The sequence below is a fragment of the Wolffia australiana genome, chromosome 7 (genome assembly GCF_029677425.1).
Source record: "Wolffia australiana isolate 7733 chromosome 7, ASM2967742v1".
NCBI lineage: Eukaryota > Viridiplantae > Streptophyta > Magnoliopsida > Alismatales > Araceae > Wolffia > Wolffia australiana.
In genome coordinates this window covers 17,247,167-17,264,760 of record NC_135841.1, presented here as the reverse complement: position 1 = coordinate 17,264,760, position 17,594 = coordinate 17,247,167, and the positions used below count along the sequence as shown (strand labels likewise).

Sequence of the window (17,594 nt, the reverse complement as noted above, 5' to 3'; positions counted from 1 at the left end):
CCAACTTACAGAGTTGCTGAGGAGTCTTCCGGTGGCACTTCTTGTTCCTTGGTGCACGAGCTTCAACCCCGAACGCCTTCGGGTAGACCGTCACGGGCACTTCCTCGTACGCCTACTTCTCTTGTCACTGTCACGTCCTTGATGCCACCCACGTCACCTCCCCGCCTTCTGAATCTTCTTCACCTGCTCAGATTAGTAAAAAGGAAAACAATGCCACTCCCTGTGATTGATTCAACAATCAATCACTGCACTCAATGATGGATGAGTATATGATAATATCACAAGCACAAGAATCAAATCTTTTTTAAATCTCAGATCAAATTACTATCAAAAATCTCTCTCAGATCACAGAAATCAACTTCAAATATTTCTTTCAAAAGATCAAGATCAAAATTCCACTATCCTTCACAATACTATATGAAAAATCACCACTAAGACTATGATTGTGAAGGAATCTATCAACCTTTTCATTAAATGAGTGAATGATCAAAATGAAAAACTTCCCTTATGAGTAGAGAAGCACAGCCACACCAATTACAGGGGAAGAACTTCACAAAGAGGAGCACTTTCTTCACACACAAAGAGCTCAAGAGAGATGGTTTTCAAAGAGGATGCCTCAACCCTTGCTCTGAAGGGGTATTTATAGGGGTAAAGGGGTAGATTGTAATGTTCTGAGAATTTTAGAAAAAAATCGAGCTCAAAAGGAGATGTAATTAATTTTTTATGATTTTTTCAAAGTTTTATAGAAAGTTTCCTTAATTAAAAAATTAATTATAGTAATTAATGCTAATTAAAGTAGTTAGGTTTAATATAGGAATTTCAAAAGTCGGAAAAAATACGATTTTTAGAAATAAGAAATGATTTTGGAAAGTCAACCGTCGGACCCGACCTTTGGAATAAATCGAATTTCCTAATTCGATTTTTCGGGTCCAAAGTACATTATATATAAATAATTTATTTCTACACTAAGAGATGACTTCTGGCGCAGTGGTAAATCGCTTCATTACTGAGGCGGAGGTCTTGGGTTCAAATCTCGTTTACCCCATATATATATATATATTTAATTCAAACTTTAGTAGCGGACCCGACCTCGGATTTAACTGGTTAAATCCGCCCGTTAGGTCTGCCACTAAGGCTAATGGGCTCCGCCCATTTAGGCCTTATTGGGCCCTTCTTAAATGAACTAAAATGCCAGAAATTTATTTAGGAGTCAATTTTGCACTATTTAAAATACTTTTAATTGTTTAAAAAATTCAGAAAAATGTTTATAATATTTTTAAAGTATTTAAAAATATTTCTAAGGCTTCTGAAAATAATTTCAACATACGTTAAATATGAAATGACCTTTTAAAATATTTTAAAGTATTAAAATAACATTTTAATACTTTAAAACTATTTTCAGAAACTTTAAAAAACAATTTTCATTCTCCCAAGTACTTTATGATTATTCTAGTTTATTTTATAGTTTTAACACATTTAAAAAACATAATCTTAAAATATTTTAAGCTCTAATTATAAATTAGTTTCTTAATTATAAATTCATGATGTTAATGTAATTTAGTGTACATTAAAACACAAAAACCTCAACATATAGTATCCATCTTCCATTTGTTCGAAGTAGTCAATGATGACTGAACGATTCGAACGAGGTTGACTCTGTACGGCACGAGAAGTTCCCACCTCCGTACGTTGGGGGCCTACAACTCCTGACCTAGATCTTTCTTGGGCTGGGTCATTGCCTCCGGGTGTGTTCATGTTTCTGATGTCATAATTTGGTAAGCAAAAAGTCAACACAACGGCATCACATGATGCCAAACTGCGATTTAAGCTATGAATTACGTAATGGGTGCAATAAATATGACAATTTAATAAATAGTGAAAAAAGGAGAATGGAATATACAAGTAAAGGAAGAATGATAGATATTCAAGCAAGAATTATTGAGACAGAGAGCATGATAATGAGGTGAGATGAAGAAAGCAGAATTATAGAATTGAAGAGGGGGGAGAGAACATAAGATGGGGGAGAGAACGAGATGGGAGATGTAGAGGTGGAGAGTTATAGATGGTCAGAAAAGAGTGAGGGAGAGTTGGAGGTTGGAAGATAAATTAATAATCATAAGAGAAGAAAGTAGAAGAAGAATATGGGGAAGAAGGGAAGAAAAGGGTAGAGGAGGATATTGAAGATGAAGAAGGAGAGAAAAACAAGGGAGAGAACGGCATCACATGATGCCAAACTGCGATTTAAACCATGAATTAAGTAACAGATGCAACGAATACCACAATCAAATAAATAGTGAACCAAAGGAGAATGGAATATATTGATAAAGGAAGAACGTTAGATATACCAGCAATATTGAGATTGAGGTGCGAGGAAGAATGCACATTTATACAGTTAAAGAGGCGGGGTCAGAACGTGAGGGATGCCAAGCGAGGGAAAAAAACAAAGAGGAGAAAGAGGAGGAAGATAAAAATAGAGCAGAGGAATGTAGAAAAGGAAATTAAAGAATAAGAAGAAGCGTAAATAAGAAGAAAAGGGAAGAAAAGGGTTGACGAAGAAATTAAAGTAAAAGAAGAAGAGAAAAACGAGGGGGGGGGAAGGGGGAGAATAAAAGCGTGGAACAAGTAAATGAAGAAGATGAAGAAGAGTGAAAAACCAGAGAAGAGGACAAAGAGAGTAAATGCAGAATGGCACAAAAAAAGAAGAGAAAGAGGAGGGGAAAAAATGAAGAAGAGAAAATCGAAGAAGAGAAGAAAATACAGAATAAAAAGATCGAATAGGAATTTAAAGAAGAAGAAGAAGAGAAAAAAACAAGAAAAGGGAAGTAAAAGGTAGAGGATGAAATTAAAGAAGAAGAAGAAGAGAAAAACGAGGGGGAAAAAAAAAGAGAGTAAGAACGTGGGAGAAGCAAATAAAGAAGAGTAAGAAGAGGGAAAAAACAAAGAAGAGGAAGAAGAGAATAAAAACCAAGAAGAGAAAAAGGAGAAAGTGAAAAAAGAAGAGATTAAAGCGGTAGAGTTGGAAAAATAAGAAGAAGAGTAAGAGAAAAAAAGAAGAAGAAGAGGAAAAAACAAGAAAAGGGAAGTAAAAGGTAGAGGATGAACTTAAAGAAGAAGAAGAAGAGAAAAACGAGGGGGAAAAAAAAAGAGAGTAAGAACGTGGGAGAAGTAAATAAAGAAGAGGAAGAAGAGGGAAAAAACAAAGAAGAGGAAGAAGAGAATAAAAACCAAGAAGAGAAAAAGGAGAAAGTGAAAAAAGAAGAGATTAAAGCGGTAGAGTTGGAAAATAAGAAGAAGAGTAAGAGAAAAAAAGAAGAAGAAGAGGAAAAAACAAGAAAAGGGAAGTAAAAGGTAGAGGATGAACTTAAGAAGAAGAAGAAGAGAAAAATGAGGGGGAAAAAGAAGAGAGTAAGAACGTGGGAGAAGTAAATAAGGAAGAGGAAGAAGAGGGAAAAAACAAAGAAGAGGAAGAAGAGAATAAAAACCAAGAAGAGAAAAAGGAGAAAGTGAAAAAAGAAGAGATAAAAGTGGTAGAGTTGAAAAAATAAGAAGAAGAATAAGAGAAAAGAAGAAGAAGAAGAGAAAAAAACAAGAAAAGGGAAGTAAAAGGTATAGGATGAAATTAAAGAAGAAGAAGAGAAAAACGAGTGGGAAAAAAAAAGAGAGTAAGAACGTGGGAGAAGTAAATAAAGAAGAGGAAGAAGAGGGAAAAAACAAAGAAGAGGAAGAAGAGAATAAAAACCAAGAAGAGAAAATGGAGAAAGTGAAAAAAGAAGAGATTAAAGCGGTAGAGTTGGAAAATAAGAAGAAGAATAAGAGAAAAATAGAAGAAGAAGATCAATTATTAGGAATAAGAGAAGAAACAAGAAGAAGAAGAAAAATATGGAGAAGAAGAGAAGAAAAAAACCAAAGAAGAGAAAAACGAGGAGGAGAAAAAAGAAGAGAAAAAAAACATAGAATAGGTAAATAAAAAAGAAGTAGAAGACGAAAAAAACAAAGAAGACGCAGAGGAGGAAAAAAAACAAGAAGAGAAAAAGGAGAAAGTGAAAAAAGAAGAGATTAAAACGGTAGAATAGGAAAATAAAGAATAAGAATAAGAGAAAGAACATGGAAAGATTCAAAGAGTGTGATAGGATCAGGGGAACGATCCAAAGTGTCATTCCACTTCAATGGAATGACAGAAAAGGTGAGTGACAGAGTGAGAGAGAGGGTGGAAGAGAGAAAATTGAGAGAAATGAGTAGGGAGTAAGGGAGAATGTGAGAAGGGAGGGAGACTTATAGAGATAGAAATATAAAGAGGAACAGAGAATGTGATAGAATTCGATAAGAAAGGGAGAATTAGAGAAAGAATTACACTGGAATTGGATGAGAGAAAGGGAGAGTCACAGAGTGAGATAAAGGGCGAAAGAAAGAAAATCGGGAGAAAGAATTAATCACAGTAGGAGAGAATGAGAGAAGAAAGGAAGAGTTAAATATTAGAAGATAGAAAGAAACATAGACTGCGATGGAATGAGAGAAGAGGAGGAGAATTAGAGGAATAATTCCAGTGAAATGTAATTTGAGAACGAAAAAAGGATAGTAAGAATGAGAGAGTAAGAGAGAATAAGGAAAGAAATTCCGCTCAAGAAATAAGAATAATTCCGCTCAAGAATAATTCAAGCATAATTAAAAAAAAAAATTCAAGCATAGCAGAAGAAAGAAACTTGGCATTCTCAGCACGACACCTACTTGTGATGGATCCTCTTTCTCATTAAATTACTACTTTGTCTCCTTTCCATTCGAAGATCAAGAACAAAGTCACGGATCAGATTTCAACAAATTAACAAAGCGAAAATAAGAAGATCATTGCGTGACAAGATTTTTTTCATCTTTTGAGTTTTACTTTCTCTATTTTCCATTCTAAGATCAAGAACAAAGTTTCGCATCGCAGTATAAAAAATTACAAAGTGGAAATAAGGAGATCATTCAACAGGATTTCATTGCGCTACGAGATGAAAGCAGCAGGAAATGAACAGACGACCTACCTCTGTAGCCGCAGCCGTCCTCCGCCGTCCTCTGCCGTCTAAGCCGTCTAAGCTCCACAGAGTCCGTCCCGATACCGAGTCACCGAATGTCACCGAGTATTTTCGATTCAAAAATTTTGAATCGAAAATACACGGTCAACCTTACGAAAATTAAGAAAAAGGTTGATCCGATGTGGATATCGGTTTTCGATATCCACATCCGATATCCGATACCGGCATCTGTCCCCGTGAGACGGAGACGGATGCCGAATCGAGGCAAATATTGGTATTGGATATCGGCACTGTAGCAGCCAATATCCGACACCGATATCCGGTTATCGAAAAAACAGGATACCGGAATTTGCCCTTCCGGTATCCGGTACAGTATCCGGTACAGCATCCGGTAACGGGACGGGCAAAATGGTCTCTCTTAAAATCGTCTCTCTCTTCCTAGTTTTCTCTCAATCGCTCTCTCTCTTTTCCCGTTCTCTCTCTCAATCTTTCTCTCTCTTTTCCCGTTCTTTCTCTCGCAACCCCTCTCTCTATCACATTCTCCCTCTTTCTCTGTCGCTTGCCGCTTCTCCGGTACGTTCCCTTATTGGCATTACTGTTGTCTCCCTTCTTCCTTACAATACTCTCTCGTTAGATTTCTCTCTTCTTTATTTCTCTATCTCTACCGCGCTCGTCCTTCCTTTCTCTATCGCCCTGTTTTCTCTCCCAATCTCCAACATTCACGCTCTCCTTCTCTATCTTCTCTCATTCTATCTTCTCTATTTTCTCCCGTTATCTTCCTCATCCAGGCTTGCTCCAACAAACTCGATCTCTCTCCAGATCAATCGAATTATCTCCGTCTCTTTCTTTATTGTGTTGTTGTTCTTACCCTCGTTCTCAAACCTATGTCAATGTCCCTAGTGTATTCTTATGACTTAATGAATTCAGGGCTGCTTAATTGATCATGGCTATCCCGTTGGATCAAGTCTCACATTGAGTTTATCAGTGCCAGGAATTATGGGAATCACATCCAGACATAAATTTTCTTGGCCGTCTGTACTTGTTGTTCTGTTCCAGAGAGAAAGGTGCACAGGTCATTGCCTTGGCTCTCAGTCATACAGGTAATAGTGGCATCCCTAATAATTGTTAGTGTTTTATTCTTCTTGTCTCCCTGGATGAATGGTGACTATTCTGTTTCAAGGTTTTTCTTCTATGAATGAATTATTTCTTCCCGTTTATTGTGTTTCTGTTTGTTTATCCATTGTTTTTTGGATCCTGGCGGATCCAATGAATTCACAGCTTTGATTAAAATGCATGATGCACAGGCTAACACCTTAATCTAGATCGTTATTTTAGTAATCACGTTATCATGAAGTTGTGAGGTTTTTTTTGTAATTTTCTTCAAGCAGTTGAATCTTCAGGTTCTCAGCGATATCTGATGCGTCTGATAAACTGCGAAGAGATAATACTTTCCCTACATTCTTCAAGGAAGCCATTGATAAACAAAAAGGTACTCTGGTAACCATAGAGGGGATTTCAGTTTCTAGGTTATAAATCATTAGATCTAGAAATGATTCTGTTGATGATTAAAATAATGATTTCATTTGGTTTTACGCTGAGATCTGAGGCAGCGTTTTATATTTTCTGAACCTACAGGTCCTAATTATCTTTGGTTAAATACAAACCAAAGGCAAAGGGAGTTGCTGAATAAATGTAGACCATTCATCATTCTTGTGGGGGCGTTTCTTAACAGTTCTGCTAGTGAAACCCCCCGTGAGCATATCGTTGCCTTTCAGACTATGAGATCTCTTCAACAAATGTAACTTATTCTCTAGTTTATGTTTCTTAATCTCATTCTATGATTCCTTGCAATTAATAAAAGTTTCTATTTCAGTCATCCTTCACTTCAGGTTTTGGGGTTCCAGTCTGGCAGCTCAGTTTGTTCTACAGCTTCCCAACGCCAGGTTCTGAAGACTGTAATGGAAGAGTACATAACCTATCCAATATTATTGACTGAAAATATATTTAATGAGGTGAGTGATACATTTCCCATTTTTTCAGTTTTAAGCTCACTTCAATTCCTTCGTAAAATTCACTCTCTAGACTTTTCTTTTGGACATCATAAATGATAAAGCTTCAACTAGCTAGAAGCTTTCTAATCTTATGCTTAAACTGTTTATTTTTCAATGATGCGGTAGTGCAATCATTGCCGAACAAGGTTTAGTTTTCCTTTGGACATTGAGCGCACATGGCGCCTCCTCTTGGAAGCCCTAATCGGGTTTTCCAGGGGGGGAGTAATGATACGATCCCTTCTCCCTGTCATACCTAGGACTAGCTGATAAACGTCCCTTGAAAACTTACCAAAAGAAGAAAAGAAAGGTCGGGACCCTGGCACGTGTGAACTAACCCCGCGTGCGGGATGGTTTGAAATAAGGCGGGAAAAGGACAACTCCAAAGAAGAGGACAAAAGGCTATAAATAAGAGGCAGATTCAAGCTGAAGGCATCAAGAAAGCTGTACCTGACTTCGTCGATGGAGATCCTCCATCGCGCGGGTGCTGGACCAATCCGGTCTGCGCAGTCCTCTCGTCACAGGGAGATCTATCCCCTTTCTCTGCGGATTTCTGTTGCTATCTTTTCTCCGGCGATTTTCACTTCATCAGACCTTTTAGTCTGCCCCTTAGGCCGAAGTCCGGCCCCCACTCCCCCCTTCTCCCCACCCATCCTCTCCCCGAGAGAAAATTGCGGGTACATATTACAATGCAGTTAACTTAAGTCCAGAAGCATCAACTGTATTAACATTTGTTTCAATATTAGCTTTGATCATTTGTCTTTTTTTATCATTTGTCTCTTAGTTTATTTAAGTATTTCTTAATTTGTCTCTCTCGATTATACATGTTTTTTGGCACTCATAGTGGTTAGTTTTGAATGATTTCAGGTCCCTAGTGAACCTTCCTATCTGTTTTTTGGTGATCTTGATCATCCCTATGTCAATATCAGTTGGCCTTTTGAACTGCCAGTAATTGAAGAAGGTACGGTATCATTGCCTTTTTGCAGGACTTCTTTTCTTGTGCTTATTTGTTTGACCTGCATACTACCACGATCCTCAACCATACTGTGAGCTTTGGGGTTGGTGTCTTCAGCTCCTCACCTACAAGTTTCTTCTCCATGAGAAACCCTAGGGAGAACTCATGTATTGCACAACGACATATTTTTCCATTCTCTTTGTGGTCTAAATACCAGATTCTTGTTTACACATATTGGGCCATTAGTTGGGTCCATTAGTCTATAAAGAGAAATAATGACAATAGGAAAGACATGACAAAAAACATATGAAGGACAAAATAGGGAAGGATATATCTTGGCTGACACATACATAAGGGTAGACTCTTCTTGTCCGTTCTATGTGTTCACCTTATATAGAGTGGTTCTCCATTTAGGAGGGCAGCCAGACGGTACTTTTTGAAGAAAGACAGGGGAGATTTGAAAAGTTGGTAACCTCTGGATAAGATAGAAAGATATGAACGTTAAGTACATGTAAGGCCTAAAATGCCAGCCTAGGCTTTTTCCACGAGCCTTTAAACCATGCAGAGGAAAAATCCGCGGCTGCTTGTTCCACAACATCCATTGATACTTCCCGTTTGTTGAAGATTACTTTGTTCCAGTTCAGCCATAATTCCCAGGGCACTGGCGACGGGTCGAGCCGTGTGCTGCCGTAGAGTCCCAAATGATGGCCTCCTATCAGGAGGCATCCAACCCTGTGATTGGCTGATGGATCCACATTGCTCAGGCAAACAAGCATTCAAAGAAGAGATAGGCGCAGCCATCAGTGCACATAGCACACTCCGCTGAAGCTTCTGGGAGCCATGTCTTTTGGATGACCTTCATCACTAATCTTTTTTGAAGGAGCAGCCAAGAGAAAAAATATCACCTTTAGAGGGAGCTTTTTTCTCCATATGATGTGACAGGCGGAGGATAATCTGGTCTTCCCCTATGTGTCTGGGGCTAAGCTTCACATAAGCATCCAGAACTGAGAAGGATACACCTATCCACTCCCACTCATCCTGTATCCCTCTCAGTGGACGTAAGTGTATTAGGATTTGCTGCCTCTTCATATAATCTTCCACTCTTTGGTCAGACAGGGTGTTGCCCAGGCATTGGGTCCATGCCCCATCCCAGCACCCTCAAACTGTGGCATGGGAGATCTGTGCAAGGGCGAACAGGTGAGGAATTCTGTTTTAAATGTGCCTTGGGGGTACCATGTGACTAGCCAAAAAAGAAAAGCCGTGCCATCCCCCAGTATGGCTTCGAAGAAATCCCAGACTAAAGGAAATACCTGCTTCAGCCGTTGTCAGAATGCGGAGGCCATTTGGTTTGGAGCCATACAAACCTCCCAGTCCACGCTTGAGCTATAAATGTCTTTTGAAACCCATGTGGCCATACTTGCATCTGGTCCATGAGTCTGCACACCCACGTCGTTAGTAATGATAGGATGAAATATCGCAATTTCAGTACTTCCAGCCCCCCCAAACAAACTGGTCGGCACAATACATCCCAAGGTACGAGGTGGAAGGTATTATAACAATTCCCAGAACCCTCCAAATTAATAATAGTAAATCTTCTGCCAGAAGGTATTATGGCATTTGATTTCCTTGTCTCTTCTTTGACCAACATCCAAGTCCCATCTCTCCTGTTACGATTCTCGTCCTCGTGATCATCTCCTCTTCACTGGGTCTTCGGGCGGCTCGTCCTTGGTCGATCCCTACTGCCTATGTTTGATCTCTCCTCTAACCATTCCCCCTATCCTCTCCATCATGGGGGACATCTCTCGTTCGTTTCCCTCTCAAACCCCTTCCGCCTCTATCAAATTGAGGCACTTCATTATTTGAATTATGTCCGAATAATTCATGCTTCATCTCACTGATCATACATATATTTTTGCATGCTCAGAATAGTCCATCTTCATGAGTTAAGACGGTTACCAGGTTTTTGACGTTACGTTTGGGTTATTAAAAGCTCATAGTTAGAGAATAAACTTTATGTTATCTAAATGATGTATGTTTGTGAGAAGTAAATTAAGTCATCTTGTATGATCTTTTACAATGTCAATAAACTGAGTATTCCGCTGCGGTTGGTCATTACAATTGATTTTTTATTCTGATCATTTTTGCTCTGGAATGGGAATGCGAATCTTCTTAAATATGAGCTGACAATAACTGCGCTGAAAAAAATTGGGAACTGCTCTTAAGAATTGATTTTGCTTTTGGGGTTTTTTGAACGGGATGAAAAATATGATTTCAATGCATTTTATGCTGGGCTTTGAAATATTCATCAAGCATTTGAATTATTTTCTATAAGACGTGCCTAAATCGATATGTGGAATATCTGATTTCAGTTTATATATTCATGTCTCACAGAACTTGAACGATGTGGGATCTCTTTGAATGGAGTGCTGGCTGTCAAAGATTCCGGCAACCTTATGGAAAGCTGTGCTGAAAACATCGATGAACCACATGCTTGTTCTCCATTTAGGAATCTTCTTTTTTACTATCCAAGTAATATTTTCACTCAGCATGTTTTGTGATTTTTCCTGTACAAATTTTCTTCATATCTGTTTGTGGTTCTAATAATTTTTTTGAAGAAATATCTTTTAATGGTTATGAATATTAGATATTTTGGTTTTGAGCTTGATGGTTGTAGGATGTTGCTGCCATCCCTCCCATTCTTCTGTGTTAATCTGATACATTTGCATCGTATCTAGGTCTCTTCCGTCATTCATCCCAATAGGGGCATTTAGGTCATTTGGACCTTATGTAATTCCTTTAAATTGGACAGCCCTCCCTTGAGGAGGGAAGCCAAGAAGTATCACAAAATGTGTCCGGCTCCCGGGCGATGTCCATCCTGCCACTATCTTTCTCTGGCGATGCCCACTACGTCGGACCTTCTCCTAGGCGACGTCCACTCCGCCTGCCTCTAATCCACTCTAGCATTCCCTGCCTCTGCGCCGACGACCATCCTGGCGTCTTCTCCCTCCATTTCTGTCATCACCCCAATACGAACTTGTCAGTTCATACCATAATCCCGTTATGATTCCTGTCGAGCATGAACATGAGAGAGATATGGAGATATGACATGACATAGGAATATGATAGAACACCACTTCTTGCTCAGAAAGGGGAGCGCTGAAATTTCTCAAAAAGGCAATAGTAGTTTCACAAACTGATTAGACCCCGACGTATCTAGGCCTTCTCCGTCATTTATCCCAATTTTGGTCATTTGGACTTCTGTAATCCCTTTAAATAGAGCAGCCCACCCTTGAGGAGGGCAGCCAAGAAGTATCACAAGAATGTGTCTGGCTCCCTCCGGCGACGTCCTTTCTGCCAGACCCCTCTCGTAGGCGACGTCCATTCCTCCTGCCCTTGTCCTGCCATAGTCCATCCCGGCGTCTTCACCCTCCCTCCACTGTCCTTGAGGATGTGGCGGCACTACCGGGTAAATGGCAGTCATAGCGGAGGCGGCGGCCATGGTGGAAGCAGTGGAGTGAGGCAGAATTCTGTGCAGCACTGCTTGGGTTGGGTGGTCGCTGATGCCAGGAACGTTTCGTCAGTTCATGCAGTGCTGGACCCTTGGCCGTGCTGCCAAAACTGAGCCTGATCAGGCCCAATGGGGGCCATTCCTTGGTCTCTTTAGGACTGAAGTTGGAGTGTAGGGAAGCCCACGGCAGGCCCATTTTGGGGAGAGTCCTGGTACCGGGGAGAAGATGGTGGAGGGTGGGTGCAGACGCCGGGATGGTCGTCGGCGTGCCGGGATGGTCGTCGGCGTGCCGGGATGGACTACGGCAGGACAAGTGCAGGCAGAATGAACGTCGCTGGAGGGAGCCAGACACATTCTTCTGATACTTCTTGGCTGCCCTCCTCAACGGAGGGCTGCTCTATTTAAAGGGATTACAGAAGTCTAAATGACCAAAATGCCCCTATTGGGATAAATGATGAAAAATGCCTAGATACGTCGGGGTCGTATCAATACTTCCCCCCTGAAAATACAGCTTGTCCTCAAGCTGGTGCTGAAACTTGTGGCGTGTCCACTAGCGGCCTATGGTGGGTCCGTGGGCGGCTGACGGGTTGGCGTGTCCACTAGCGGCTTCTCGTCCACCGTCTTCACGGGCCTTCTCATTTCAGTAAAGGACCGATCAGGGCACAAATGCAGAAGCACACAAAGACTGATAGCATGAAGATTCAAAAGTGGCTAATTGGTCAAAGGGATGACACCGCAACCAAGGAGAACCAGTCACCCCTCTTGGAGAAGCAATCAAAAAAGGAAAACCGATAAATGAGGAATACCGATCAATCAGACAAAGAATGTCCCCTCAGAAAGGCAGATCTGATACCATTTTATGATTCCCGTTGAGCATGAACGGGAGGGAGATCCGAATAGGGCAAGTAACGTATATTACTCATGCACATTGAGGTGCAATAAATAAGTGTTACATTGCACCTAGGGATCGGCAAACGTCATCCGTCACCTCACACGTCACCGTGACGGACACGTGACGAATGACGTGACGGTGACGGTGACGGAATGCATGGGGCGTGACGGTGACGGTGACGCATGACGGGCTGTACATGACGTTGACGTGATGGTGATGGGATACCCTGGACGCGTGACGTGACGATAGGTCCGTCACGGATGACGGCTGTGACGGATTAACATAAAAAAATAAATATTATAAATAATAACATAGTAAAATATATAATATTATGCTTCGACTATGTTTATTAACATGATAAAAATAAATATTATTATTTCAGCCACCGGTGACAGTGACGCCGTCACCGTGACGGTGACGTGACGGAACGAGGATGCATGGACGCGTGACGGGTATGTGACGGATTTTTTTGAAAATACTCGGGCGCGTGACGTGACCAACATTTCGTCACGTCACCGTTCGTCACGGGTCGTCATCCGCCCCGTCACGTCACGGGCGTCACATCCCGGACGTGCCGTTCCCTAATTAGACCCATCTTATGCCACTTTAGACCTTAAGACAGGTTAAGACAACAGTTGGATGAGAGGACAACTGTCTGATGTTGTCTTGAGGAGTTTCTAGCACGCAATAGTCAAGTGTTACCCTGTAACAATACCCATGCTTCCTTTTTTTGTATTTAACAAATTATTTTGACCTTTATCAGATCTATTTTCTCTGATTTTTTATCTACCAGATCTCTCAGTTTTTTTTTCCAAATTTGCCCTCTCCGTTAGCTTAAAATCCTCTTAAAATCCTTTCTTTGGTTTTCTTTTCCAGGTTCTGTCTCGGCTGATGATCATGGAAACCGCCTATTTATTTCTGACACAAACCACCACCGAATCATCGTCACTGATGGTGATGGGCAGCTTTTGGATTGCGTATGCAGATTGAACGAAATAAATGAAAAAATAATACAAAACCATTGGTGATTTGATTAGCTTGTCCTTATCCACGTATTTTTTCCTTCCCAGATTGGATGTTCCCCGGGCTTTGAAGATGGCGATTTTGATACTTCAAAGTTACTGCGCCCAGCAGGCTCAGTTTACGATGTCGAGGAAGATTGCGTATACTTTGTGGATGCAGAGGTTCAATATCTTTATTTAATTTAATTTTACCGACCTTCTTTTTTCAGCATACGGTCAGTCTTGTGTTGATAGTCTTGTTTTCAGTTTTTTGTAATTTTTATTTTTCCATTTTTTAAGAATTGTGCAGTGAGGCGAGCTGATCTGCAGAAAAGAGTCGTAGAGACCTTGTATCCTCCAAGCGAGAAGAAGGCATCAAGTGTATGGGCCTGGATTTTAGATAAAATTGGAATTATAAAAAAAATCAGCGGAGCAGAAAAAGAGCCCGACAAGAGCATTCTTGCATGTCCCTGGCACATTTTGAAGGCTGGAGAGGATGATCTTCTTGTCTTCAGTCGAGGGTATTGTTCATCATTTGTCTTACTTAACCCTCTTTAACCCTTAGGTCGAAGGTATTCTTCATTACTTTTATTCCCTATACATGTTCTGCTCTTTCCTTCTCTTTCTGTTTCTCTTCTCTCTTCCTTGCTGTTTATCCCTATCTCTCACCCAGGGACAGTCAATGATAAGTTCGTTTTCTTAAGATACGATACCTAGTTGTCCTCATCATCGTCAATGATTCCTCACCTACCACAATGACGAGGATGAAATCTCCATCATCGTCATCATCCTAGCCACCGACAAAATGGTAAGTATTGAATGGGTTTCTTCTTGTATTTCTAATATCTCCCTGATGATAATGGGCCCATTTTGCATTCTCTCTCCTCCCTATAAATGCAATGTAATGCACCCTAATGAGGGTTAAGGAATCTGATGTTGTGGTCATCCTTCAACAACTGCCGGACGAAGTAAGATTGATCATGAATTCATCGTTGTCATTTCAATGAAGACTAATGATGAGGATGATGACAAGTCGACATCCCCTCTTGTACTCCCTTTTGTCCTTGTCTGAGGTAATGGCGAACCCTACTCTCACTATACTTCCGTATCATTTCTCTTTCCTTTCTCTCTCTACATTCTCGGTCCTTCTCCACTCTCACACTCTCTGTTCTCTCTCTCTGTGGATGTTGGTGTGGAACTCTTGCCTTTTTTTTCATATAAGCGGATTCAAGACATCACCATTGCTTGATTTTCACCTGTCCACAGTTTTGAAATGCTATGGGTTATGAGCACAGCCAATGGGGGGATCAAACATGTATACAATGGTTAGTTTCAGTTCTCTTTCTGTCTCCCATGTATCGAATTTCTAATCCCTCCTGGCATGGAAATACTCAACAGGATTCGCAAATATCATGGAGACCCATGAGAAGGTAATCATGGCAAGAACGGCTCCTCTCGAGGAGATTCTGCCTTTCTTGAATCTTCCAGATCAGTCGAAGATCCAACAGCTTCATCTCATGTCAGCTGCAGTCAAGCTGCAGAGCACTATAGTATTCTGCGATGCAGGTATGGTGGCCTACCCAATTAACATCTAGGGTTCGGCATCAAGGATGAAGATGCCAATGTCATGACGATGATGATGAGGATGACGGCGATGTCATGATGATGATGGTGTATCATAATTGTTATCTGGTTTCCGATAAACAATCTCTATGGAGTCTCATCCATCGGTAAATGATTAATAGTCATCATCATCGCCAATCAGTTTCGGAGAGTGTCATTATTACCATCCAATTTCTGAGGGCATTTATTGACATCAATGATTTTCTAAGCGAAGATAGAGCATTCATAGGTTTCTAATCATGTGGTCATCATCTTCATTGTCGTCCAGTTTCCAGGGGCCATTATCATCATCATGATCATCATTTATTTGTGAAAGATGAATTTGTCATAGATACATTCATCCAAACGGCACATGAATGATGACGACTATGACAAAATTTAGGGATGACGATGGCGATGTCTGCCTACAGTACAGAATCACCCGAACAACCTTTTTCTAGTTAAGACTTACTTTAATCTTACTTTTATGTAGCTGGTCATAGGGTTCTCAAATATGATGAGATATCCAACGAGGTGGCAAACATCCGTTTCTCAAATTTTGGCATTCTTGGCCTGCCATACTGGGTCCCACGCCCTCTTGAAAACGTGGCTTCCAGGTTTTATTCTTAGGCGTATAAAAAAAACAATTTCCATAAAAAATCCTGGTTTCTACCCTACATTAAGACCGAAATCTGCAGAGGGAACAACCGCGGAGCGCAAACCAGTGATCATACTCAGCATTTTAACGTGCTGCCCGGTATTTTGCGCATTTTCAACAATATCATTTTCGATTCTGTGAAAAAACTTTTGGAACTTGTTATTTTTATATTGTCAGGGCGGTGTAGTATAAAGGTTAAGGTGCATGTTCCAGAGGGCACTGTGCTGGTGGCGCCGCTGTCCAAGCAGTCTGTCTGGTGCCAGGCCAGAGGAGCTGCCACAGAAATCTCTGCGCCGGCTCTCGCCGCCGCCTCTGTGGATAAGGCATCATCCCATTTCTCCCCGTTCTAAAAAAGTCAATTTTTCGTGGAAAAAAAAATATTAAAACCCAAAACCCCAAACCCTAAAATTTTCGCTGATTCTCCTTTCCGGGCTTCTGAAGGTTGGCATTGCTCAGCAGTGGTTCGACGAGCTCGACAACCTCGCCTTCGCCCCCAATGACTCTGGTTTGACCGAAGCACAAGACGAAGACGGCAAGTCAACCCCTTTCGACCACAAAGTTCTGACTATAGACTCTACAGTCAACACCAGCCCCGGAACAAGCGAGGTCTGCTCTTTGACTCATGTTGCCTCGGTCTCCCCATTGACTTTGACCCATGCATTCCTCAGGTGGTCATCTCTGCGGTCCTATACCTGAGGCTGGAAGACGGCTGCCGCGTCCGAGATTCGGCGAGAAGACTGCTGACTGACGGAGAAGAAGAGTCAAGGCATGAAACATGCGTTGACCTGCTGCTGGACTCGCACAAAGATGGGAAGGACATCGTCTTCGTGAAGCCCGCCCGGGTGAGGCTAAGGTTGGATTGCGGGGACCACCCGACGACGGCATCCAGAGAGCTGGTTCAGTCGGAGAGCGAGCTAGAAGTCAAAGTCCATATTAAATAGTCAAAGGCATGGACCATTGGGGGAAGTCAACATTCATTCCTCTCTGTAGAGCTGTAGTACGGATAACGTTTGGTCATCTGTCCGTTCTAAAAATGTCATCCGTCATCGTCCGGAGCGACAGGCGGATGACTGAACAGAGAGCTTTTAGTCATCCGTCATTCGTGACTGATGATGGATGACGAAAATGCCGAACGGATGATGAAAATGGACTGAAGACATTTTGGTGACAGATCACTTCCTCTTTCTCTCTTTGTCTCAATCACTCCCTCTTTCTCTCTTTGTCTCGATCACTCCCTCTTCCTCTCTCTCTCTCTCGATCATTCCCTCCTTCTCCCTCACTTTCTCTCTCTCTCAATCACTCCCTCTCTCTCTCTCTATATCGTTCCCTCTCCATCTCCCTCCCTCTCTCGATCGCTCCCTCTCCCTATCCCTCTCTCTCTTTCTCTCGATCACCCTCTCCTTCTCTCTCTCTCTCTCCCTTGCTCTCTCTCTCTCCCTCCCTCCCTCCCTCTCTCTCTCTCTCTCTCTCTCTCTCTCTCTCTCTCCCTCGCTCTCTCTCTCTCTCCCTCTCCCTCGCTCTCTCTCTCTCTCTCTCTCTCCCTCCTTCCCTCCCTCCCTCCCTCTCTCTCTCCCCCTCCCTCCCTCTCTCTCTCTCTCCCTCACTCTCCCCATCACTCTCTCCCTCTCTCCCCCTCACTCTCTCCCTCTCTCTCTCTCTCTCTCTCTCTCTCTCTCCCTCCATCCCTCCCTCCCTCCATCTCTCTCTCTCCCTCTCTCTCCCTCTCTCTTCCTCTCTCTTCCTCTCTCTTTCTCTCTCCCTCCCTCTCTCTCCCTTGCTCTCTCTCCCTTCCTCTCTCTCTCTCTCTCTCTCTTCGCTCTCTCTCTCTCTCTCTCTTTCTTGCTAGCTCGCTCGCTCGCTCGCTCCCTTGATTAGGGTTTGATGGTTCCAGTCTGGTCTGGTTTTTAGGCATGGATTA

At 41.8% G+C, this 17,594-nt stretch overlaps 1 protein-coding gene and 1 long non-coding RNA gene across 2 annotated transcripts; one reads left to right on the top strand and one right to left on the bottom strand.

The window, feature by feature from the left end:
- Positions 1 to 1,512: 1,512 nt before the first annotated feature.
- On the bottom strand, positions 1,513 to 5,157 carry LOC144705824 (uncharacterized). Its single transcript, XR_013582120.1, has 2 exons — positions 5,022 to 5,157; positions 1,513 to 1,759 (listed from the first exon to the last, which is right to left on the bottom strand). It is a non-coding gene; the product is annotated as an uncharacterized LOC144705824 (long non-coding RNA).
- Positions 5,158 to 5,546: 389 nt separating this feature from the next.
- On the top strand, positions 5,547 to 16,862 carry EMB1974 (NHL domain-containing protein). Its single transcript, XM_078578347.1, has 17 exons — positions 5,547 to 5,585; positions 5,998 to 6,112; positions 6,413 to 6,501; positions 6,648 to 6,810; positions 6,886 to 7,024; positions 7,928 to 8,021; positions 10,407 to 10,544; positions 13,292 to 13,392; positions 13,486 to 13,599; positions 13,717 to 13,937; positions 14,683 to 14,741; positions 14,815 to 14,982; positions 15,512 to 15,635; positions 15,717 to 15,775; positions 15,854 to 15,999; positions 16,118 to 16,282; positions 16,345 to 16,862. Exons 2-17 carry the CDS (start codon positions 6,009 to 6,011, stop codon positions 16,615 to 16,617), a joined length of 2,157 nt encoding a protein of 718 aa, XP_078434473.1. The 5' UTR covers positions 5,547 to 5,585; positions 5,998 to 6,008; the 3' UTR covers positions 16,618 to 16,862.
- Positions 16,863 to 17,594: the final 732 nt, after the last annotated feature.